The sequence below is a fragment of the Hemicordylus capensis genome, chromosome 1 (genome assembly GCF_027244095.1).
Source record: "Hemicordylus capensis ecotype Gifberg chromosome 1, rHemCap1.1.pri, whole genome shotgun sequence".
In the NCBI taxonomy this organism is placed as follows: domain Eukaryota; kingdom Metazoa; phylum Chordata; class Lepidosauria; order Squamata; family Cordylidae; genus Hemicordylus; species Hemicordylus capensis.
This window is the reverse complement of record NC_069657.1, coordinates 376,773,615-376,800,578: the sequence shown is the minus strand read 5'-3', so window position 1 is coordinate 376,800,578 and position 26,964 is coordinate 376,773,615. Positions and strand designations below refer to the sequence as shown.

The window sequence follows — 26,964 nt, the reverse complement described above, 5'->3', positions numbered from 1 at the left end:
GCAGTTGCTGCTTTGGCAAAGTACTCGGAGAACATTTTACTCCCATGAAAGGTGACAGATATTGTCAATGCAACGGATTTACTGAAAGAACTAACATGATGCCTACCTGTCATAAAGCAAATCTCTCGTCGTCTGCTCTGTATTGTTCTATCTTTTGCTGAGCATGCTTTGCAAATAAGGGACATCAGATTCTGAAACTTTGCAAGCCAAGATTCCTGCAGATGAAAAATAATTATAACAGTGGCAAGTTTTCTTTTTAAAACAAGCATGGAAATGCCTAGGTTAGACTCAATTCACACTTCACATCAAACCATGGTGTGACTTAAACCATAGTTTAGAATCTAAGCTATGGTTTAAACTGCTCATGTGCAGACAAACCATGGTTTATAGCTGCTTTCATTTACCATCTGCTTAATATTCCTGTTTCTACAAAATGGGGGCCTCAGAAGGTAGAGCAATTGCTATAACTATTGATTGTCAATCCAGACATCATGTCAAAGCAATTAGCCTAAACAATGCTTAGCAATGCCACTTCAAACCATGCTTTCTGATTCTTGTTTGCAGGCTGATTGCAAAGCACTGTTTGTCAATTCAACCATCACCTCAAGCCATAATTAAGCTTCTTAATGGCTGAACTGAACCTTAGTCTGAATGAAAAGAAAAGAGTCTTGTGACATCTTAAAAGTCATCTAATTAATTAGCATCAGTGTATGTAAAGACCAAGTAACAGAAGAAAGCAAAATGGATGACAAAACAGACGGTGGAAATTGCCAAGAAGAGGAGAGAAGCCAAAGTCAAGAAAGATAAAGACCTCAGGAAGGAACTTAATAGGGAATTTCAGAAAGCTGTTAGAAGAGACAAGGAGCAGTACTACAATGACATCTGTGAAGACCTTGAGGATGGAAATAGACACGGAAAAACAAGAAAGGTTTTCCAAAAGATCTCTGAACTCAGAGGGAGGTTCCAACTTCAAATTGGTATGTCAAGGGATGCTAAAGGACATATAGTAACTGATTCAGAGAAGATCAAACAGATGGAAGGAATATATTGAAAATCTGTACAGCAGGGACATCAGCATCCAACACCATACTCTAGAAGATATTCCCTACTTGCAAGAACATCTAGTGCGGGAAGATGAAATCAGATCAGCACTCCAGTAATTACCAAGTTGGAAGGCTACAGGAATTGATGGAATAGTTACAGAAATCTGGCAGGCAACGGAAGAAGAATCAGTCAAGTCTCTAACCAAACTATGCCAGCAAATTTGGAGAATGACACAGTGGCCAACAGATTGGAAGAGGTCAGCCTACATACCCATACCAAAGAAAGGAGACCTAATAGACTGAACAAACCATAGCACAATATCCTTAATTTCACATGCTAGCAAAATAATGCTCAGGATCATCCAACGCAGATTGGAAAGGGAAAGGGAAATGCTGGAAGTTCAAGCTGGTTTCAGAAAAAGCCAAGGAACAAGAGACATCATTGCTGATGCACACTGGATAATTGAGAAAGCCAAAGAATACCAGAAAGAAGTCAATATGTGCTTTATTGACTACAGAAAAGCCTTCTATTGCATCAACCATGTCAAGTTGTGGAATATCCTTAGGAAAATGTGCATCTCAGAAGATCTCATTGTTCTCATGAGAAACCTATACACAGGACAGGAAGCCACAGTCCAGGTGGAACATGGTGAAACAGACTGGTTCCCAATCGGCAAAGGAGTAAGACAAGCCTGTATATTTTCTCCTCCTTTATTCCATTTATATACTGAACATATACTGAGAGAAGCTGGATTGGAAGAAGATGAGCATGGTTTTAAAGTTATTATTATTATTATTTATTTAATTTCTATAATGCCCTTCCAAAAATGGCTCAGGGCAGTATACACAGAGAAATAATAAATAAATAAGATGGATCCCTATTCTCAAAGGGCTCACAAACTAAAAAGAAACATGAGATAGACACCAGCAACAGTCACTGGAGGTACTGTGCTGGGGGTGGACAGGGCCAGTTACTCTCCCCCTGCTAAATAAAGAGAATCGCCACATTAAAAGGTGCCTCTTTGCCAAGTTAGCGGGGCAAACTTGGAGGAACAAACATCAATAATCTGTGCTATGCTGATGACACTACTCTGATAGGTGAGAATGTGGATGATCTGCAGGCTCTAGTAATGAAAGTCAAGGAGTACAGTGAAAAAATGGGACTACAACTAAATGTAAAGAAGACTAAACGAATGACAATGTGTACAGCAACCAGCCTTAGACTTAATAATGAAGACAATGAAGTGGTGGATAGCTTTTGCCTTTTAGGATTGACTGTCAACAGTAAAAGATTCAGCAGTCAAGAAATATGCCACAGACTAGCACTTGGTAGGGTCGCAATGAAGGCCTTGGAAAGGATATTTAGATGCTGTGATGTGTCTACACCTACAAAGATTAGAATAGTTCGGACAATGGTTTTTCCTGTGACACTCTATGGATGCAAAAGCTGGACTTCAAAGAAAAAAGATAGAAAAGATATTGACGCTTTTGAACTTTGGTGTTGGAGAAGACTTTTGAGGATACCATGGGCAGCCAGGAAAACAAACAAATGGATCATAGAACAAATCCATCCAGAATTTTCACTCATGGCACAAATGACCAGATTCAAACTATCATACTTCGGACACATTATGCAAAGATCCAGCTCCCTTGAGAAGTCCATAATGCTGGGAAAAGTTGAAGGAAAGAGAAGAGGATGACCAGCAGCAAGGTGTATGGACTTGATTATGAAAGCAATAAATGCACCACTGAGAGACCTTAAAGGCCAGGTTGAAGACAGATCATCCTGGAGAGAATCTATCTATGTGGTCGCTAAGAGTCGACACCGACTTGATGGCACTTAATCAATCAGTCAATCAATCAATCAATGTGATTGAAAGCAAGTACAATATTTTTTGCTTATGCTTACATTGTGCTTTTCATCTCCTGGCTTTGCAAGCCACTTCATTTGCAACATGGGTGTGCAAATGGGGTGCTTCCACACTAAGATACTGTAGTGTTGCTGAGGTTCCACACTCCTTCACATGACCTAACGCCGCCACTGTGGAGGTCTACAGGCAAGGCAGGAGCTCGCCTGCTTTCCTCGTCAGACAAGCGTCATCTTCTTTGCCTTTGCTGTGCTGCGTGCCGATATGAACACGGTGTGGTGAAGGCAAAAGCTGGGAGCAGGAGGACTTCCCCCTGCCGCATCCCAGAGTGTCTCGCACCACGAACACAGAAGCTGCACTCATTAGAGCAGCCACCATGCTCGACACAGCCACTCTTCACCCCAGCTCGCTGCTGGAAATGGTGGAGGGCTGGGTGGTAGTAGTTTTACCTGAGGGCAAATTGTGAAGATGATTGCCTACAGAGGTAAATGAACCACAGGTTCGTTTTAACTCAGTAAAATGCTAAGTAAGCAAACAGGGCTAACTGCTTCTGGAGCAGCCAGCAGTGGAGGGCTCCTGGCGCTCTAGATGACACGAGCCACCTGGGTTACCCAAGGCAGCCCGTGTCATGAGAATAGCACTCATTGTTTTTCTGTAGTGAACTGGAAGTGGAATTAAAATTGACATTCCACATAGCATTTTATTATCCAGCAATGTCTCTTTCCATGGCCAAGATGCATCAATGATATTTAGAACTCAGAAAAATGTTCTATTCAGCAAAGTTGTCCTCAAGTACTAACTAAATGCCTCCTCTTTGCAGGTTCAGCTGATTTTATTTCTTCTCTACTTAGCAGAGCTGGGAGATTGGTGCTGAATAGCATCAAATTTATCCTTGCTTTAAAAAAATATCTTTGATAAATACCCCAGTGCTTTAAAAAAGTTCCAGTGGAATGCACTGTAATACCAATGCACCTATGACATCACATCACTCATAAATGTTTACTTCTGGTCAGGACTGCTGTGCTCTTCTTCCTCCCCAAAGACTGTGGGCCAACAGTGCCCTTCCCACAGTGCTCTCCTCCCTCCCCAAAGACAAACCCATTATAGTTCGTGCAGACCCATGAGAGGAGTAGGTCCCAACATTAGCTCACATGCACAGCAACACAAGTGGGAAAGAGTTAGCACAAGCAGTTCTCGGAGCTGCTGCAATCCTTTGAGCCTGACAAAAAAGTGTTGCTGAGAGTTGAGGTAGTTCAGCAATGACATGGGCTATTTCATGAGTGGCTCTGCATGGGGAGGGGGAAGAGTCTGGAACCCTGCAAAGCTCCACTAGCAGAAGGCATCCTTCACCTGGTTTCGGGGCCCTCCATCCTCACCTCTGCAGCCACCCATGATGTGACCCTTGTAATCAATTTTTGGTGGGCTCAGGGGACTGAAGCAGTGTAGGGAGTTGCTTGTCTTCTGCTGGCATTGCTGTGATTGTGAGCCCTTGTCTATAGATTAAGTAAAAAGGATACATTTGGCTAGGCAAAGGCACTTGAAAGAAATAACTTTTCTGGTTTTTCATATCAAGACAAAAATAAAATTTCAGCACAAGAGCTCCGAAACGCCTAAAAGTCTCTGTATTACTACTAATTTTAACAGAATTTAGCAGCAAATTAAGACGAAAAGCTACTGCAATTCTTGTTGTTGTAATGGTGCTTCAAATATCAAGAAGATGACTAAATCTGTACTTCTATTTAGCAATTGCAGCACTGGAAACAATAATAACTAAGAACTATTTTAAATTTTACAATGTGGTTTTTTGCTGCAGCACAATGAGAGAAAGTGTGGGTGATTGTGCATTGTGTAAAACCACTGAAGATATTTTTATTTATTTTATGTATCAGAAAAGCAGCTCAGTGTTCTGGAAAGGAAGTGTATTTTCTAAAACTGGCCTATGTACTTACATTGCCTTCCAAGAGCTCATGTAAAGAGCATCCTCTGTGAGTCTGCTGGTATTTTTCTTGAAAAAGTTTCCCATCAAATAGATGCCATGGCATTAAATCAACCATTCTTAAGGGGAAGCCACAGGCACTGTTGGCCTTAATTAACACAGACAGACCACGAATGAAGAGAGAACCAAGCTGTACTGCTCTTGAATCAACCTGGGCAACCTGTTCAAATAAATAAATAAATAAATACACAGATGAACCATTGTTTGTGCTTAGCATGATTCCAGTATGTTAGGGATTGGAGAAAATTCTATATTTTTTTTTCCTATTGTCACAGAAATTCTTCTCTATGTCAGACAGTCATGTCTTCTATGGAAGTTAATGGCATCTATGGAAGTGAATACTGCAGCGACCTCATAGTCCCAAAACTGAGCTGGAAGAAAAAATGGATCAGAAATGTGGTAATTAGACTTGTTGATACCTTCTATCTTGCAGGGATCTGTTGGCTACCAACATTGCCACACCCTAGATAGGAAAAATCCATCTAGATTGTGAATCCTTTTGGGACAGGGAATCATTTTCTTATATGTAATGTTGAAAATATATTTTTGTTGAAAAGCAATATATAAATATTTGTAATACATAATATTCATCATCACCTAATTCCCACAGAGGTGAGAATAAGTACGGTTGGACTACATCACACAAATACAAAATGAAAAGGCCAATGGAGAGAAAGAGAAAAAAATGGATGGAATTCTGTGGATGCCAAGCTAGCCAGGCCTGTGATCATACATTTTGTGGTGGGGGAGGATCTACGGACATGTTCAAGGGTAGTGGCGACAAAACAAGTTTTATCAATACAAAAAACAGTTTTTAAAAAACGCTAAATATAGTTAATCTAATAATGTTTTAATAATGATTGTATTAAATACTTTTAATAAAATAAATTTTAAATTTAACATTTTTAATGCCTGTGTTTGTCATTTATCCCAGTACTTTATTAAAATATACATATATAGTACTTAAACACTTGGTCTCCAGGTAGTGTACAAACAAATACAATATAATCACAATTTAACTTTAAATAGAGTTATTTTTTAACCAATTAAACACAATCAAATGCTTGGATAAACAAATATGTTTTCAAGGCCTTCCTGAGACAAGAAAGTCAAGCCCTGCCTCTTGGCAGAGAGTGCATTCCAAAGCTCAGGAGCGGCTATTGAAAAGGCCCAACTCTGAGTTTGCACCTGCTTAGCTGTCGGTATCTGTAGATGGACATCTTCAGGTGATCTTAGTTAGTGGCGGAATCTGTACAGAAGGAGATATTATCTTAAATATCCTAAACCTATGCTGTTTAGGGCTTTATAGTTGATTACTACAACTTTGTAATTTGCCAGGAACTTACTGGCAGTCAGGACAGAAGCAGGTTTACTCGTTACTGAGCACCTGGGCAGAATAATGCCAGCATGTGCTTTCTTTGTATCTCCATAAAGTATAAACTTGTTCTTTTAAAATAAGAACTGGAAATGCACAAAGAAAGCCTGGATTATCATGCGGTTCTCATAGCTCACACCGCTCCCCGCCAACCTCATGGCTACAGCCCTGCTGTTTGTTTATAGTACCAAACATCTGCAACACCAAGATGACACTCAGTGTGTGGCTGCCTGATTGGGAAGGAAGCTATGCCAGCTGTGGTGGCTTCCCAGGAAGGCATAATAAGAAACCAAATAACTGGAGAAGAAGAACGCTGCTGCTGGTGGAGTCATCCTACCACCTATACACAAGCTGCTTTGGCCTGAATGCTTTCCAGTGATGCCTAGCCAAGTCAAAACTCGCTGCCCATGGTAATACAAGAGTAAGAACATGGTTCCACCTGGCAGCTCTTGCTGTGAGGTGTGTGCATGTTGTCTTTGATGGATGACTTTATTACGAATGACAGACAGTCTCATTAATTTTAGGTGCCACTCCAGCAGTGCAGATACCATTGAAGTGATGCTTCAACTAGAGTCCACTTCATCAGATGTATGACATGATTAAACTGAATAAGCAAGCGCTAGTGTATGAAAGTTTATACTTCCATGTATGTGTTAATCTTCAAGGTGCCATAAGCCTCTTATTTTTTCTGCAACTTCCAGAGCTGCTGTTCTGTGTTTATTTAATTTTTATCCCACAGTTTGACAACAGTTATCAGGGAGGTTAATTCAAGCAGTCAAACAAACCAATATAATAAAATAAAAACAATCCAAAAACGTACGTATTAAAACAGCCAAATGAAAGCAGGAAAAAAATATTGTGTCTTCATATGCTTTCAGCTTTTCTTGAATGAGTTTTCTTTTTATTGGCCAGAAGAATAAACTTCTTCTTAGTTTAGAATTAATTAATAATATTTATTAGAATAAATATTCTAGAATAACTTAGAACAGGGATTCTCAACATTGGGTCATCAGATGTTATTGGACTTCAACTCCCATAATCCCCAACCAAAGGCCACTGGGGCTGGTGATTATGGGAGCTGAAATCCAATAACATCTGGGGACCCAAAGTTGAGAATCCCTGACTTAGAATAACAGAGTTGGATTGTGCCTATCTAATCTAACCCCCTGCTTGCTGCAGAACTTGTGTACGCGTGCGTGCGTGCGCACACACACACGTTACCTTTCTAACCTCACGTTGTACCATCCAATAAAACAGGGCCAATGGTATAGGTTTCTGTGGAACTTGGGACTTGAGAGCCTGCCAAGTTACAACAACTGAACTTAAACACTGGCAGATTTCCTAAACTAATTTGTTATAGATTAATTTGAGTTTAATATGGAACTGTTTAATCATATCCCATACTGCAATTGCATGCCCTCTCCATTTCCAGTGTACCATACTCTAGAGATAGTCACAAGATCTTTTCCTAGTTGGTGAAGATACTGTACAACTAGGACAGCCTGGAGTCTCTCTTTCACAATAGGCTTCATCCCTTCTTGCTAATATTCCCTTGGGTTACATCTGCCCACAACCAGGTGACTGACCCCAAATGTCAAACTGTGCTTCAGAGACACAGAAGTATTCTCAAACAACACTGAAATACCATATCCATGTCTTCTACATTTTCAAGTATTTCCTCTTGTTGGAAATTGTAAGCTAAGATTCTCAGGCTTCTACTCAGGTCAGCAGGATGCCTTGCCTCTACTCCCTGACTGCATGCATATTAGTGTCTTGCTTGTAGAAATCATAAAACAGAATGGCAACAAATTATTGTGTGAAAAATGGCACAGACCCACCTAGGAGGACCAAACACAAGTGTGATAGTTTATAGATAAGGAGCTGGCTGGATTTATTAGAAAGATTCATCATCTATACAACACTTCTGGACATTAGGTTTAGGCAAGAATATGGTGACAGTGTCAATTCTAAATTTTGGTACTCCATTCATTAAAATGGTAAATTTTGGGGTGCCATTCATCTGCTTTTAGCAGCTTGGTTACGTAAGGCCAAAATAACAGAGGAATTATTTCACTTTATGCATTACTAGCCCAGGACCTAATGTTTAAACCCTTACTTCTTCCTGGTATCTCTCTTTTTACCAAAAATACCACCAGTAGTAATTGTGGGAAACTACAGCATATCCATGAATCTTAGTTAAAATACAACTTCAGCAAGGTGGAAATTTTAGTTGGCATCAATTAGCTTCACACAGGAGACTATGGAAACAATAACAGCTTTGCCCATCTTTCGTGGTTGTTCAGAATGCAAAATGCCATTTATTTTGAAAACACACTTAATATGCATCCTGGGGAAAAAAGACTGAAGCTTAAGCTAAGCCCTTCCTGCTTAGTCAAGGTAGGAGCAAAGATAGTCTGGCTGAAAAGAGGGAGGGTCTTACCAACTACGCATCTGTTGGAAGACAAAACAAGAATAACCAGTTCTTAAATGACTCTAATGCCTCACAGTAAATATTTAACTGTAAACAGCTCAGCAGTTTGGGGTTTATATGCCCAGAAAGGTTTATTTGCTGTGCTTCACAGGCAGATTTGTGTAAAGTGATACTTCTGTTGAACAAAACTGATATTTACTGTAAGCCAAGACTCTGGAGTGAACCTAAACAGAGATCGCAATATCACTTTACATTTCTGTGTCCTCCTGAAAAGAATCCGAAAATCAAAACAGAGCAAGGAACTCACTACAAATACAGCCGTATTTATTAATCAAACCCAAAGCAGTTAAATTCACTTCTAGAGTTCAAAGGGATTCACTTTGGGGGCACAGCCACTAAGCAATTTCTTGTGCTCCTGTTTTAGGCAGTGAGCAATGAGCAGAACACAGAGGGGTGTGTGAGAAATAGATCAGGAAAAGATGGGTACCTTTTCCTGGTGGGGCAGGAGGAGGAAGCAAACCATTTAGGTTGCACAGCCAGCCATGTGGAGCAGCTGATGCCCAGTGTGGGTCAAAAACATCCCGCCCATATGCACTGTAGATATACTAAACCATGCTGTTTACACATTAGAGCTGTGCGGACTGGTCTTTAGGGCAATTCCCTGTTTATTGCTTGTTCCTGGATTGCATACCCAAGTACAAAATGGGGGGAAATATACTCCATGGTGGGAGCTAGCACAGAGGCCAGGAACTTAGCTGTAAATTAGAAAGCCTCTGGTTCAAATCTCGCTTCTGCCATGAACACACTAAGTGGCCTTAGGAAAGTAAGTCACCCTTTCACCTCTCTGCTAGATGAGGCTTATAACAATACTGTATTCACCCAAATCGAAAAGACACTGATTTTAAGACAATCCCTTTTAAATGTAGAGATTAAGTACAGGTAATACCTGCATTTATTCAAAAGGAACAGGACTCTAAATTTAAGATGACTTCCTGATTTCTAATATCAAAAATCTTGGAAAAAACCTCGTCTTGGATTCAGGTAAATGCAGTACTGACCTTGCATACAGGGCAGGATATGTCGAGGTTAGAAACCTGCCAGGGCTGATGTGCAAGACGAAAGGCAACCTCGATGGTGTCGTGCAATGCAGCTGCTGGGGAACAACTTAAAACCGTTTCTGGAACATCATGCAGTGCTATTTCCATTATTTCCAATGGAAGGATGCAACATGACTGTCCAGAAGTGGTTACAAATCATTCCGCAGCAGCCCCATTGTGCTCACTATTAGGGCTGCCTTTCAAATTGTGCAGCAGCCCTGGGAAGCCCCTAATGTCAACGCAGAGCTTCCCATATTCATGTTGGCCAGAGTTATTGAAAGGAATGCTGAAATAAAGCAGGGCAAATCTTTTGAACACTCTCAACTGCTATATTCGAAAGTTCAGGGCTGTATAAACATTTGATAAACAAATAAATAAATAAATTAAGGTATATTGCGATTATTAAGCTCATTCACACATATAATTAAGTATATTTTTAGAAGCTCAGAAGTGGCAGCTCAGTGTATTCCCGACAGCCACATTTTAGAAGATCTGCCTCGAATATTACATATGCACACCCTTTACACGTAATGGGGTATGCATGCATTTTGTAATTGCGTACGCATACCCAAAGATAAAAGGCAAAATGAAAACTGGTACTTCAACTCCTTGATTCCTGATCACAAAAATATTCGGTATACTGTAGAGTTTTCTTAGTGACACAATGAATATACATTGTAAAGCACTTTTATGGTGAAACTGAAGAAGGCAGGTGTTTGCTGGTGCAGAGTACAGCTGATCAAAGATAATATATTAGTTACAGAATGAATACACATCTGTACTTGTAGAAATATTATGCACAAAATCTGTTCTCTATCTGTATGTAAAATGACAGAGGAAATGCTACTCCATATCAAATTCAATATTCATAAAACACTTATACAAACTCTCATAAATACCTCGAGGAAGCTGGCCATCTGTTCAGATATGACACACCTAGAAGCCTTACCCAATAAGGGCAATTTTATTATTTTATACTTCATAATACCTTGCTCTTAATGAACATGATGTTGGTTTTTTGATAAAAGAAGCATTGTAAATGGGGATGGAGAGGTTAGAGTGTGCAACATTGTTATACTGAATTGGTAAAGTATCCTTTAGGTTTTACACTTTGAAGTCTCTCTAATGAATCACTCAAGTCAGAAAGTGTGCTTAAAATGTATTATATAAATAAATTTAAATAAACATTTAAAATATAGACACATGAGATGTAAAAATACATGGAAGAATAAGTTAAACTAGCTTAACCTGCGCAGAGCATCTGCATGCTAGTACTTGATTGCTCCCCTGCCACAGCCCAGCTCACCTCAGAGATCAGCCCACCCTCACCTGAGCTGCACTCCTGCTCCTCCTCCTCCATCCTGTTGCTTCCATCCCCCTCACCTCTCTTGGTCGTGGCTACAGCATTGCTGGTGCCTATGGACAAAGCTGCAGCCTCCTATCCCCAGCCAGAGACCTCCCTACCCAAGCCCCACTCCTGCTCCTTCCTACAGGAGGAGCGGCAGCAGCGATTGATCAGGCCCTTCCTTGCTGCTTCCACTGCCATAGCTGCTCGTTCCCCTCAGGTCACTGACAGGACCAGGCCCATCCCTTGCCTGCCTGCCTGCCTCCCTCTGACAATGATCTTGGTAGCCCCAAACAGCAGCAGTGGTTGCCTGGACCCTTCCTTGCTGCCAGTGCTGCCATGGCCACTCATGCCCCTCAGGCTGCTGACGGGCTCAGGCCTATCCCTCGCCCTTCCTTCTGTCTCTCTGCACAATCCCATATATATTCTGGATAAGGCTGCTGCTGTTCTCCTTTGGCTCTTCTTCTGCTTGTGCGACATTGCACAGCAGCACAAACTGTTTAGAGGTTGGTACTGTCTCAGCTTATGCTAGCAAACCACTAATCCAGATCCTGCTCATTACTTGGAAAAGAAATAACCAGGGAAAGGTTAAGGGATAGCTTCACTGCTTTAGTGCTGACCAGGGGCACTTGCACGGTACACTTCTATAAGGAAACTGTAATATACCCAATAGGACAGAAGCAGGCTTGTTGACAGTGCAGATGTGGTGTGCAAATTGTTTCAGCAGGTAGTTTTGCATCAAAGAGGTACATGTAGACCTACTGATATTCTGGAAGGAAAGGCTGAGCAAAGATGTTCTTCAGTGTTGCTGCCTTTTACCAGTAAGGTGAACATTACTGATTAACCAGAAGCTTCAAATTCAGCACAGTCTACTACTGTACATATTACTGCAGCCCTGTGACTTCAAGCCTTCGCTGCCTTTGCTTTACATTCACGCTCAGATGACTGACATCAGAATGAGCCACAGATAGTCTTGGTTCTCCTCCACTTCACCACCTGCCTACTTCTTGAAAGCATAGGCAGATGTGAAAACGTGCATTCCTGTTCTTGCGTAACAAAGGGCATGCAGACAGGTGTGGAGGAGGGAAGGGGCAAAAGCAGATAACAGGCAGGTGCGCGTGCCACAGCTTGCTTAATGCAGGCTCCCTTCTCCTATGCCTCACCCAGTCTAGGCAGCCTCTGCCACTTAAGAGTCTCCTCTTAAACAGGACAGAACTCTTAGTTGAAAGGTTAACCAGATAAGCGCTATCTTCTCTGTCCATACACTTTTTACAATCTTTTTTTCACACTAGCCTGAAGCAAGAGTATTTCTCAGAATTTTTATTACAAGCAGACATTGTTTTCAGACTTAGCTGTTGTATGCAAATCAGTTTGCATCAGAAGTTAACATTTCTAGTCTGCTATTGCTAGTTTATCTTCATGTCTTTTAGTATGGCCTCTGATGATCTTATTTCCCATACTGTCTCCATAGGGTTCCACTCCCTCCTCAAACCCCAGTCCTCTCATTTTAAATACTAACATGCCTAACAATATCTAATGCAATCCTTTTTCTAGCATTCTTTTGGAAACATCCCTTTCAGTTCTTAAAAAAAAACAAAAGGCTGGAATCGAAAGAGATGCTTATCCAAGGGCTCACACACATCAATCATCTTTTTATTCATTCATTCATTTGTTAACTGCAGCTCTTGTGCCATATCAGAAACTGCTTCCAAAACTTTGAGATTCCAAAGCAATTTGTGTATAGCAAGCAAAGGTTGTGTGTGTGTGTGTGTGTGTGTGCGCGCGCGCGCATTCAGGGAGAGCTTTGTTTGAGATTAAAAAAACAAAAAACAAAACCACAAATCCCCCAAAACAACTATGGAACTGGAAGCAGAGTTCTTTAGATCCTGACCACAGAATTCCAAATACTGCTGCTGCTATTCATAATGAAATGCAAACATGAGATATTCATAGCAGTAATGGAGACAGAAATTTTGGGAAAGAACAAGAGGTCAAACCAATACTCCAAGTTTATGCTCCAAGGATACTCTGAAGAACAAATACAGCTCCATTCAGGATCCAGATAATGCTTTATATAGATCTATATAAATAGATATATTTGACTATTTAATCATTTATTCCGCTTCCAAGATCCACCTATTCAAATGATTTGCAATTTTTTGTCAAAGGCATGGGGGTGAGGGAAGGATAAAGAAAGAAACCTGAGATTGTCAAGGCCAAATACTATGCTAGATACTACATTCTGCACTTCAATGATCATTTTGGATTTACCTATATTTGAGGGCAATTATCTATATCTATATCCTATATATAATTATTTATATTTGAGTGTAATTCAGAGACAGTCACGTTTAAGTCCTAGCATAACCAATGTGAAATTAAGTACACAGTTAAGCATTCAAGTCAATTTTCATGGGATTTAGAATCATCTGACTTTTTTATGGTTTATGTTCACATTTAGGCAGCAACACCTATTTTCCATTTGTAGGGAGTTATTTTATGAGACATGTTTATGGCCATTTTCTGCTTTTGTTTTTCCTTCACCCATTTAGACTTCAGAAAAAGGTACAATCAACAAGAAATGCTGTATGTTTATTTTCTCATGTAGGGAACTTTCCAACAGCCATTTTGAACTTTTATTTTTAATACTGTAATTAATTCAGTGGTTTCTTGGAATTGGTCACAAACATTGCACTGACCAATCATGATACATGCCATTAAATGAGTCAAAGGCCATTTTTGTTCTGGTATGTACAGACCAGATTATCCTTTTCTTTCCTTCTTGTGCTAGCTTGCTAGGAAGAGAGAAGCAGGACAGAACTAAGAAGTCCTGAGCTTCATGATACTTTTATCTCTTATTTTAAGGCAGGTTATTTGTTTTTTAAAACATAAATATTATAGAATTAACAACGCTGTGTACGATGCTCCTTGCACTTCACACAGAAGCACATTTGTCATGTTTCTGGGCACCAGCTGGGATGTGATGAACTTCTACATGCTGGGTAGGCATCAGCACACACCCCTCCCCAACACGCCCCCCCCCCACCCGCATAAGCAGGGATTAGAGTGGAATGATGGTGACTTTTGTTTATTTTTACCCCAGCAGTACGTGGCATGTACATGGTGTTATGGAAGTCCACTTTTTGGACTCTGTGGATACCCCTTCATGAGGTGCCTGGCATGGAGGACCAGTATTTAGAAGTCCAGAAGAGACACATGCAAATGCTGCAAGAAAGAGAACGGAAAAGTTATGTCTGTAAGGAACCATGCACCCTTTCAGGGTCATGCAGCGGGAACCCTGACACTCTAAAACTGACTTTCCGTAAAGTTATTTTTTGCCCTTCTGAGAATGAGAGATCAGAATCTCCATTGCCTGTCTGCTTCGGTGACACATTTGATTATATTCCTTCCTGCATGCCTCCCTATGACATAAAGTCATCCAGACATCTCCTTCAGGATCGCTCAATCCTAAGAGTCAGCAATAGACCATTCTCATAAGTATCACTTGCTGCTTCACCCATTTCCTGTATAGCTCTGGAATTAGCATTTTCCCTGCCTTTCACCACCTTTTTGCCTTTTGTCCTGCCACCAGATAGGCAGGAACTCTCTGGAATTCTCCAGAGCACCTGTTTTAGCCCTATAAAGAGGTTTCATTTGGCCCCTCTCTCTCTTGCCTTCTGGACCCCACTCCCCTGTTTTGACTTTACACCGCACCTGGACAGGTAATTTAGGAGGTGCACTGGCCCTTCCTTCCCATGCCTCTGGGAGCTTACTATTTTTCTCCTCCAAGACCCCCTTCCTATCTCAGGTATTAATGAAGGTATGTATGTATGGTGGTTTAGGTTTAGACCATTAGGATAGGAACCGGAATTTGTTTCCCATTCAAGTCTATTTTTTAAACCAATATGTTGGGGAAGGTGGGCCCCGGCCCCTTCCACCAGTGAGGAGGGTGATCAACTCCACCCCAGAATAAAAAGGTGATCCCCATAGGGAGGGACTCCTGACTGAGTGGTTCACCCAAAGAATGCAAGGACTTGCTAATAAAGCAAGTTGAAGTAAAGTAGATGTTTTAGTAGAATTTTATTGTTTTTAATTTTAAATTATATATTGAATCTTTTGGAGTTTTTGTTATTGTAAACTGCCTAGAGACTTCGATAGTAGGCATTATATAAATATGTTAAAATAAATAAACTACCAGGAGAAAGTTACCATCTACGCAGGGGTGCCAGCCTCTTAAGAATTAAGGTTCATCTACCTTCTTGGAAGTTTTTGGCACCAGATGGCCTTCTTCCCTTCCCATGGTGGGGGTGGGGGGCAGGTCAGGAGGTATACTTTGGTCTTTAACTGCAGCTCATGATAAGAGAAGTCCAAAAAAGAAAAAGTGGCCATCTTGCAAGACTTTTTATCAATAATGTCTTGACAGACTTCTAATTTTGCCAAGATTGTCTTGACACTTTTATAAGTGCATAGATGCTTTTGTGAAGTATGCCTTAGGCCCTTTTCCAATTGACCACTCACTCATGAGAGTACAATCCATGGTAAAGTGTATGCCTGGCTATTGGGCTTTTACCACCCAGCCAAGCTGATTTCAAGCAAATTTTCATGCCAAGGCTCCTGAGCAATATCACTTTTAATCCCAGCGACCACCACAGACCCCTTCAGATTCAGCCCATTATGAGCTTTTAAAGTCAAGAACTAGATTCCAGTCCTCTGTTCTTCAGACAGTGCTCACCTGGCTAGCCAGGACCCACCCAAAGTCTCAAGTTACCAATCAAGTAACCAATCCCAGAATTTCCCGGGTTTGCTAATTTGCATTTGCCACACTCAGGTAAAGAGACCCATTTGGACCCCTTGGAGTTCGAGAGTTTGAGAAACTAGGGAGAAATCACAAGTGAGGTCTATCTTTTAACCAGAATAGGGGAGCCCAGGGAACGGGATCTCAAATTCAGATGGGTTTTCACAAGCTCATGAGAGGACTAATCCACTGGAGAAACAGGGAATCACCTGCATAAGTGACTTCCCTAATGGATCACCCTCTCATGAGAGTATAGGTCCCAGGCATGAAAGCCTGACTGGGCCTGCGAAACAGTTGGAGCTCCCAGCATTTTGACCAAGGTCTAACAATTCAACACCATCCTCAGCCATGGTGAGTCCTTTCACCTCCGTCCCAGAATCCCTCAAAACCTTTGTTTGCATAGATCCAGAATGCTTTGCAAGTTTAAATTTACATAACCCCGCCTTCGAGAAGCCAAACTGCAGCCCTCCCATAGGACAGAATGAAGCCGGTTCTCCCCGACCTTTCCTGGTTTAAGTGTCAGTGTTTCTACAGAGTGGTTAAAACCCAGAAACCGCCCCCCTCCCGTTCTTCCCCTCTGTTTTATATTGCTATTAGAGAATCTACACTTCACCTAACACCAGTGAGTCTACACTCACATCCTATTTGAGAATCCACACTTAGTCCATAGTTATTTATAGTCATTTATTAGTTGTATGTTAATCACAGAGGTTACATTTAAACACGAGTTCTATCTAACATGTACAACAGTATGTGGGAATGCCCCACATGTTTTCTATCTCTGTTTCATTTTATGAATTTAACAAAACATATTATTTGACCCCTTCTGGATCTGCTATTGTCTCCAAGAAAAACTGCCTGCTTTATAACTGCACCCTTCAATGGCTGAGAGGCAGTCACCTCAGTTCTCCCCCTCGTATGGTACCCCAAGAGTGATACTAAGCATCAATAGCAAAAACAGGGAAAAATTATTCCCTTCATTTCATTCAGATAAAACTGCTTCAGAGCAATTCAAACATATATAAAAGCTCTCGTAAACATGCCTATAAAATATGTCAACATTTCATGTTCATGCTGTATTTGCTTTATGTCTTCAAGGCAGACACAAAGCCAGGCACTCAAAAGGTTCTAAACATGCAATCCTGTGCCATGTGCATTATTTTTCTACAAAAAGAAACATTTTATTTTAGTTAAGAGCCACACTGATTTAATTACAGTGTTTGTTTTCTCTCTTACACTATGCAGATGTAATGCTAATTCTGCACAGCACTAAAATTCTCTGGTTAATTCAGCAGACTTGAAAGCCAAAAAAACAAAAGGTTGTTTCTTAAGCTGTGGGGGAACAAGGCAGGTACAAACAGGACACAAAGGGCAGACAGAGCATGCTTGGAATTCCATTGTAAATGCGACAGCGAACAATGGGAAATGGCACAGACACAGGACTCGCAAGTGGCTCATTTACCATGCTTATCATGAGAGATGAAGTATTTAAAACAGTGCTAATGTCTGTTCAAAGCAACTCAACATTCCATAAGGCGGTTGGGAAAGAAGCCTCACCTAGTTCCAAAACTTCCTCCCCCTATATGTAACTTATTCCAGAAGCTGCTAAACACACCGCCAAAAACACACTACCACAAAATAAAATCACAAGCCTAGGGTAAAGGTTAAATAATTATGGTACAGCCTGTTTAAACCACAATGAAAACTGCATCATCATATCTTATACACATTCCTTGTAAATCAACTCTTGTTACAGCAAACTGATCTTCCACTCAAGACCAAGAATGTAGCATACAATGTTCTTCAGACAGATTGATGTTGACCACTGCCAGCACAAAGTGATGCAGAAAAGTGCACATCATGATGTGCTAGATTTACTATTCCTTTAATATAAGGGTTCAAAAGTCCATGCAGAGAGATTATCTCCATATTGGAAAATGATAACTTATGAAGCAGTGCACGGATTTGCTCAGGAAGTATACAGGGCAGGATTTCAATTAGCTTGTCTAAAGACAAGAGGGGGTGGAGTTTGAATAATCCAAACACAAGGATGCCAATTCAGGAGTTCAAGGTGTAGGCTGTGGTCACTTGGCTAGAAATCATTTGCCATTCCCCTCCCGCCCCCCCACCCAGTAAGAGTGTGTTGGAGTAAAATGGAAATTCTACCCTTTGTTGACCAAAATGACAGTGGTAGAGGGCTTCCCTCCTGATGGTTGTCACAAATCATCACAGACAACAATCTGCAGTTGCTAGATGGGAATGCTATGCCAAAGCTATGAAGGGTCAGGGAAGAGACTGTGCTTCCCCTAACCTGGCGGTAGTCTATCCTCCCCCGCTCGATCTCCTTCGGAGAATTGAAAGCCAGATCTTCCGTCTAGTATGGCACATAGCGTCCTTCCCTTTGGCCCGTGCGGTAGCATTTAAGGAGGTTGAGCGGGGAGGCCTAGCCCTACCTGCCCTGCAACCCTATTTTGTAACTGAATTCATGTCCTACAATTTTGGAAACTGGATTTTCATGAATGTCCATGATATGTCCAACCTCCTGCAAAAAAACTGGGTCTCGCTTTTCGCTCTGCGTTGGCACAAGTCAGCATGGGGCATAGCATGGTGGGGGAAAGGATCTTTCAATGGTAATATCACACAAGTATTAAAAAGAGAACACCCGGACTACTTGAGAGATTTGTTATTCACACTTAAAAAATGGAAGGTTGAACCGGATCTATTTAAAGGATCCTCCTCAATTAAGCAGCTAAGGAAAACAATTTATGGAGAGATTCTAGAAGTGGGTTTCTTAAAACCTGATTTAGAACGTAAATGCTACAAACACCGCACTTCACAGTACTTGTTGCAACCCGATCACCCTATCGCTCTCTTTAAAGAGAAAAAAGTCCCTTTCCATTTATGGGAAACAAGGTGGCGCTTATACCATAAAGTACTACCACTTTTAATGTGGCTAAGCCATGTCTCCCAGAGGACCAGCAAGAGTGCCCTAAAATCACCTGCAAACAGAAAGCTAGTGAGCTAGGCAAAACATTCAGGGAAACCCACTCACATTTCTTAAAAGAGTGTGTGGTAGCCAAAAGAGTGTGGCAGGGAGTAAGCAAGCTGTTAGAGTGGCCTGATTTGGAAAAACAGACTTGGGAAGAACTAACCTCGGGTTTGAGCAATAGAACCTCCTTTCGAGGTCCCAGAAAGAAACCTTCAAGGAAACGGGACAGAACGGGTGCCCCCATACTAGGGAATTGGAACGTTCCCCTTCTCGTAATCAGGTTAGTAAACTTGTATGTCATTTATGCAATGCTCGTGCATAGGAATAGGGAGGGAAGACGCGACCAAGAGGTTCACGCAGATGAGACAGTAAATCTCTTCTGGAAAAGTTTGTATGGTTATGTGCAAAAAGACAAGAGTATCTCTTCTAAACAGCAATGGGACAAATGTGGAAATGGACGTCGGACGTAACCCCCCCGATTACCTGATGTGCCTTGTAATCCCCCACCCCCGAGTTACAGTACTACCTGCATATACTTCATAGCTTGTGTGTTTCCAAATCCTTGTGTGTAAATCTTTGTAGATATATCATGTACAAACAACCACTTTGTATATAATTGTGCTTTGGCAACGTACTGTATGCTTTGGTAGTTTGTTGGTTCAATAAAAAAATCTCATCCTATTAAAAAATAAATAAATCTTGTCCTAACAACTTGCCGTGACTCCTTAAGTAGGCCGTTGTAAGCTCACTGAGGACCAGGGAGGAAGAAACTTGTTTGAACAGGTAACTGAGCTTTCAAAACCTGACTCCAGTACTCTACACAGATGATTGTCCTTTCATCCCTCCATTTAATACTATAGGCAAGACTTCAGCACAACTGACAAAATTTTAAGAGGGTAGGTAGGGAAACAATGGCCACGTCAGAGAGCTGTCATGGTACCCAAATCTGGATGCCAGAGCCAGAGGAACACAGGCAGGTAGGTAATAATAAAGCAATGGAAGGAAGGAGTTTGAATTATGTCCCGGCTCAGCTGACAAAGTACAATTACACCTGGGTGGCAGAAATAGCTAATAGGAAAGTGAGGGATGCAGTGTGAGCTGCTACTCTCAGTCTTTGGGACCTGACAAATTGAAGAACCCCAAGTAAAATAAATCAGGATAATCAAATAACACATTGACCCTCAAACCTAATATCCTGAGTAATTACTGAGTGAGAGAAAAGGTCAAAGAGAAATCCATCCCTTGTTCATCTTGGGGTTACCACTGGCATTACGTTAGTCGATGAGTCATGTCTCTACCTGCAAGTCTGCAAGCTGAGCGGCTGACTTCCCCTCCAGGCACAGAGTCTGAGCTATAAAGGCATTCAAGTCTTCCAGAGAGAGGCTGTCCACCTAAGAGAGAATTTTTGAAAAAGAAACTTAGCTCAGAGCAACAACAACAAAAAAAAAATCATGCTTTTCTCCATTATCTAAATTCCTTGTTATAGAAATGTCCATCTTGCACCATGGCCTCATTCATGAACATTAGTTTAATACTCAATTGACAAAAAGAGGGCTTTCACAACTCTAGCTCTTTGCCCTATTTCCACTCCCTTTGCCATTCCCTCCACTCTTTCATCTCATTGTTCCTTTATGGTTTATAATGAGCTGTCCCAAATATCCACAATGCTCACTGTTCCCCCATAATGATGAATTCTTTCCTTCATATACTACATTTTACATATACGTACAGGATTTGCACTTTTCCTTGAAAGAGCTCAAACTTAGTATTGTGATCCACAAACTACTGCTGCATCTTTGCTAATAAATTTTTCAGCTGTACTTAGTATGAGAACGGTATGGAGCATTCTTCTCATTCAAGACATAATACAACAATGTCTCATATGGAACATTCCACATAATGTGGAAACATACTGTATGGGGTTCATGCAATTCGACCAGATTTTTAGCAGTTTCTGGTGACAGTGGAGAGATGGTATGTTGCTTCCTTCTTGTTATTTTCTTTAATCACTAGAGGTGCTACTTCTGATCAATAGTACATCAAATGTTACTTCTGCTCAAATGTACTGTAGTTATTACACAGATGGTTGCTTCCTTGCTCTTTGTTAATCAGGACTGTTGTTGCATGTAATGAAGTTCTAAAGTCTGAAGGGTAGGGAAGAAGAGGGGTGATACCTTTTTTAAAAAATACCTTAGTGTTTTGGCTAAATTAATGGAAACACAGATAGAAAGCTGAAGCAACTTAAGCAGTCAGATTCAACTGAAAGGTACAAAGATAGGAACAAAGATTCATGCAAGAGCAATTTTCCTTAGTTGCCTCTTTTACTGCAGGCAATGGCGATTTATATAGTTTGAAAACTGCTTTGACTGATATCTGTAGGGTTGTGTTTTTTTAAAAAGTTATCCTTCATTTAAAATATTTAAAACATTCTTTTAAAAACAAAACTCAGGCCTTATATGCACTACTGAATTTGTGCCAGGGTTCAATCTTGAATGATAACATAACATAACACAGGATGCACTGGGGCCAGGGAGTTTTGTCCTCAGCTCCCGAAAAGACCAACAGCCTGAGACAACGTTTTATTAATCTGTTATTTGTTTCTTTTAATATTGTAAATCACTTTGGGTGCCTTTGTCAAAGCAGAAAGGTGGTATAAAATGTAGTAAGTAAGTATGTAAGTACGTAAGTAAATAAATAAATGATCTGAAGTAGGAATAAAGTGGCCTTGGGAAGGTGCAGAGTGCATTTTTCTTACTATGAGTAATTAAGGAGAGACCTCACATTATGATCACACATTCCTACAAAACTCTAGATGCTTTCCTAATACAAGAACATCTGACAAAATAGACAATCATGTATAAATGGACTATAAGCAACATGACCCAACAGTGTGCTAGATAAATTCAAAGTAAGCTGCTGAACAGACAAGAACTAAATTTGAAAAAATATTTATTAGCAGTTTACTCCTTATTCCACTCCTCAGGTGCAAGAAAGCCAACTCTGCAATAATTGTTCTTCTGTCCCTTTCACCCATGTCTCATCTCCATTTAAAAAAAAAAAAGTTTAAAAAAATTATTAGTATTCTTGGTTGGATTTTGGACAAAAATCCAACATCAGAGCCTATAAAATACTTTGTCTGTATTCCTGACTGCTTTATGATGTAAAGATACAACTTGTGAAATGGTAGAAGTGGAGGTGAAGAAAAAATCAAATTAGGGGCAGGGCGCGGGGGAGGAGAAGAACATGATTGCCATAATTTGTTATATGGGCAGTATAGAAATGTAATGAATAAATACTATAATCCAAAATTACACAGGATTCCAATAGACATAAGAACTCTGTGCAAGTTACGACTGCCCCATAATTTTGAATTATTGGGGAAGATTCCATGCATGCATCATTCTGGAGATATTACTGTTATTAGAGAATATAAGGCATCCTCTGCTTAAACAGAATACCATAATGTGCACTGGCTGCTCTGTCTTCAAATGTCACTTGGGCCACTGGATCATGCCTTATGATCATTCATGGCCATGATCCAAAAAACAGTGGAAATAATTCCAGGCCCTCAACAGAGATTTTCAAATAACAGCCCCACCAAATGGCAAGCTACTTTTAAAACTCAGGAGAGTTTCACCTAAGTCACTTTCTGGATTCTGACTCAGATCTTGCAATAATACAAGAGTATAAAGGGGGAAAGCTCAGCTAGTATTTTTCATGTTCTTTATTAGGAAACCTAAAATCAATTTCCGTAGTAGTTTGCATATAAACATGATTTACAAAGGGGAAAAAGAATCTAGAGATTTCTAAAGAGATTTTTTTAAAAAAATCTATACAGCTCCCTTGCAGATATAAGAGATAGTTGTAAAGTTAGATATGAGACATAAGAGATAGTTAGAAGAGCTATAAGAGATAGTTGATCGAAGAGATACATAATAGATATAAGAAACAGTTGTTATAATATATTATCTAAGAGATATAAGAGATAGATGTAAGAAAAAGCTGAAAAATTTCTTTACTTGCAGCATGAGGTACAGCAACAAAACACAGACAGAAGCAACAGGAGCTTCCAGAGCTTGGAGTTCTTCCTCTATGTCTTGGACTTGAAAGCATGCCAGAAATGTGCAATGCCGTCGCTGTTCAGCCTCCGGCCCCCTACTGAGCCAGAGTGTCCTCAAGCTGGGCGTGCCACCTACAAAAGAAGTCCACTATTTTAATCATTGTAGAGGTAAAGTATGACAAGCTTTGCCTATTGGTCTTCAACAGGAAACAACTGCTCACCATGTTAAGTTTACAATAACTAAAACACAAATATCTATCAGACTCGGTGATAGATTGTAAACGACTTGCTCGGGCCAACTTCTCACGTTTCCATGGGAAAACTGCATGTTACGGTGGCACAGGATTACAGGAATCAAGATATGTGCCATTTATAAAGGGTTTGCACATTAAGGCTTAATCTAACAGCATGTTTAACAAAGGCTAAGGTGACTGGAGGCCTGGCCCTTCTATAAATATTTTAGACTGCAATCTAAACACTACATAGGCATGCTCAAAGGGCCCAGGTAAATCTCTCCTATTCCACCATCTTACCTCTGTGCTTGATGTGCCACTGTTGCAACGGACATGCTGCAACTCAGCAGGCCAGTCTCTTTAAATGGAGGCCTCTATGACCTTCACTTGACAGCATCTCGCAATCTACACTTTGCCAGGCTTCTGCCTGTGGCTCTGCTCCTGCCAAGTACAGAACTGTGACATTGCAGGGAAGGAGACTAATATGGTTCCTTATGAGAGATGGCTCTAGACCCCACTAGAGCAGGGTACAGGACTAAACCCTAAACCTTGATATACATTTTTAAAATGTAACTGAACACAAAAGAGGCATGTTCGTCCTTGTGCCCCACATTTTAAGATCTTCAGACCATGACAAGTTCTATGTGCTCTCAGGAGCTCTACATACACTTAGGTCCTCGTTCATTTCAAAAGAAGTAGCTGATCCATGTATATAAAGGAATGTGCTTGGGTATCAATGACTTCCTCTTAAATACAGAAGCACATGTGTGTATGTAGAGGGACTCTCCATATGTGCACTCCTGCATGTATCAGACACTGATGATGCATCCTATGTTGCTATGTATTCCAGGAGCCACTGCTCTTAATTTCAGAGCCTAAGGCAGCTTCCAAGTGTGCATATGGAAAGAAGGGAAGCCAGGGTTTGTTACTTCATTCTCCAAGTAGTGAGTGTTAAAGCATGCAAATCCATAATGCATCCAAAAACATACCATTTTGTGTGTTTCATTTCTAGACTTCGCCTTTATCCCCTCATCTTTGCCCTAAACAAACACCGTGCATGCGTAAAGATCTCCGTAGTCATGTACATGTGACAGTGTGAATGACATTACATGCGTTCCGTGCAAAAGTGAACCTGAGTATAAGCTCCCTCAAATGCAGGGTACAGAATACACCACTCTACATGTGTTGAACATGTGAATGACTGTACAAGCATACAGATCTGTACATGTCGAATGTGTGTACAGATTATATATGTACTGAACATAAACATGTGACTTTAGGGTGGAGTATATCTTCATGCCAGTGACCAATTCAGAAATATCTGCTTGCTGCTTACATTTCCAGTACTCAGCAATGGTCAAAATGAGTAATACAAAGCAGGAGTGGAAAAGCAAATATCTAATAAGCTATAGAAAGAAACTAACTGCTATACTGTACCATTATTTTGACTGTGTTTCCAATAAACAAAGGTGCCAGTTGTCAAAACACTAGATTAAGCTGCATTTGGTAACACACACACACACACACACACACACACACACACACACACACACACCTCAAAAATTCCAAAAAGAAGTTGCATTCTTAGTGTGGGCCACTTGGTTACTATAAATGATTTTGGTATTGAAGTGTTAAACAGCAGGTGAAATATATGTTTGTTTGTTTAGAAAACAAGACCAAATAATTAACCAAATGGTACTTTTGCCCAGAGAGACAAAACAGAAAATATTTTGTCCCATCACCCTCAAGAAGGTTTTCATCCATAAATTCTCAGTGTGTCCTCTTTTAACAGTTGTAAAAAGAGAAAGAATAACTTGCACTCTTGGCAGCAAAGTATTAGTTACTTAAAGAAAAAAACATAAACGTAGTCATTTGATAAGCTGTTAGCTTACCAAATGACTATGTTGTGTGTGTTTTTTTTTACTTTTTGTAAGGAGCAAGTCTTTAGGACTGTTGGAATTATTACTAAAAAGAAAGAATTATTAGTGCAAGTCCTATTGTGCTAGAAAAGAACTAGCTTATATTTATGGAGAATCAAAATGGACCCTCTCAGCAAATCCTCCATATGACAAGTCCTGAAAGTTCTCATTGCCATTATACTGTCTTATGCAAAGTCCTAAAATAGTTGGGAATTGCTATCTCTGATAAACAGTAGATTACAAATGAGGAGAAGAATAGAATCTATCCATCCAAGTATGAATTCTCAGAATTTTTAATTTTAGGTTGGCAAATAATTATTCTAAATATCTGAACACTGATGTTCTTCAAAAGGTTTTTAAACAGTGAAGGTATGAGAAAAGGATTCAGTTTCAGTAAATATAACTTCTAAAGATTAGAGTTCCACATTTGGGAAATGATTTTTATTTCACATGAAGTGGGGCTGACATTTTGACTAAATTACTGGAAGTCTAAATGAAACTAATTAGTCCTTTAAAGTAACTCCTAAGAAGTACTATTGAGTAACTTAGTCTGGTAATTTAGTCAGCCACTTCTCAAAGCTGTGAGAAGACGTTCAATTTTTCATAAATTAGAGGTACTTCCATTTCAAAATTACTAACTTAAAAAAAAATCTTTCTGAAAGAGCATGTTTTAGTACGTTTTAGTATGAAAACAAAATATTAAAGACAAACTGGAAAAAATGGCTGACATCCTAAATAAAGCAGCGACAGTGCATCAGGAAGGCATGCCCATGCTGCAGAAGAAAGGGCAATTTTCGCTGATCTCTGCTTCTCTTGGATATCCCCTCCACTCTCCAAAAATATGTTCCTGAAGGCTGCACGGACTGTCAGGGATATATTTGCAGAGGGCATTTCCAGGTGCAATTTAGATCAGCTAAAATTGCCACCCCACCTTGTGCTTTCATAGTGTGGAGTTAAGAAAGCTCTCCACAGCATGAGTGCATATTCCCACCCTGCTGCCACTGCTTTAGTCAGGATGTCAGCCGCCTAGAAGAGCACCACAAAGACTCAAATGTAATCATGTAATACCTTCACTGATAGCTCTAAAGCTGACATACATTTAAAGAGGTTCAGACAGTCAAAGCTGGGTAAAATATTATTGTCTCTAAGCAAAGCCTTAATTCATCTTTTATGTTTTGCAGCAGCGGCATTCTCTCTCCTTATGTAGAGAGAGCCTGCTCACTGTACCGAATAAGGAGCTGCTGCTGTGTTGGGGCCCTGGAGAGGAACAGGGCTCACTGGGCTACCAGATGGCCCTAAGAGGGTGTGGCTATGTTGGACTGCACATGTCATGGCAGTGGCTTGCCCAGTGTGGTGGTAGCTTGAAGGAAGAGGGTTCTCCATAGCATGCTATCTATTCACAAGAGGGGGAGAGCTGGATTGCAGCTTACAGACCACTACACTGTAAAAAACAAATAACCATTTTGAAAGCAGTCTATCTTTGCATTCCCTCGTATATTGAATTTCAATTGCCCAAGTTGAAGTTTCAAAACTGAAGTATTTGTTACCAATATCTGCACTGATTCAAATGAAGGTGGGGGGGAGTATTTCATTAGCCTACTTTCCTTAAGGAAAGTAAGCTCATGAGATCACTCGGCATTGTGTGTGTGTTTGTGTGTGTTAGGGATGTGCATGGAACCACAGCGGGGAGGCTCAATGGTGGCGCGGGTGCTGTTTTAAGATGGGGGAAAGTGCACTTACCCCTCCCACAGCTTTCCCCCCACCGGCGTTCGTTTTATTCCAAGCCCATTGGGGCGGCAGCATACCTCCCTGC

General features: G+C 40.5%; 1 protein-coding gene across 2 annotated transcripts in view; it reads right to left on the bottom strand.

Annotated features, from left to right (window-relative positions):
- The window catches only part of FAM120B (family with sequence similarity 120B), a 61,066-nt gene that overhangs the window by 11,622 nt on the left and 22,480 nt on the right, over positions 1-26,964 (bottom strand). For both annotated transcript variants that reach the window (XM_053297736.1, XM_053297746.1), the window contains exons 5-8: positions 22,959-23,131; positions 20,238-20,330; positions 4,861-5,067; positions 107-215 (exon numbers count right to left, since the gene is read on the bottom strand). In XM_053297736.1, coding sequence (XP_053153711.1) covers positions 107-215; positions 4,861-5,067; positions 20,238-20,330; positions 22,959-23,131 — 582 coding nt within the window. The remainder of the gene's footprint in view (positions 1-106; positions 216-4,860; positions 5,068-20,237; positions 20,331-22,958; positions 23,132-26,964) is intronic.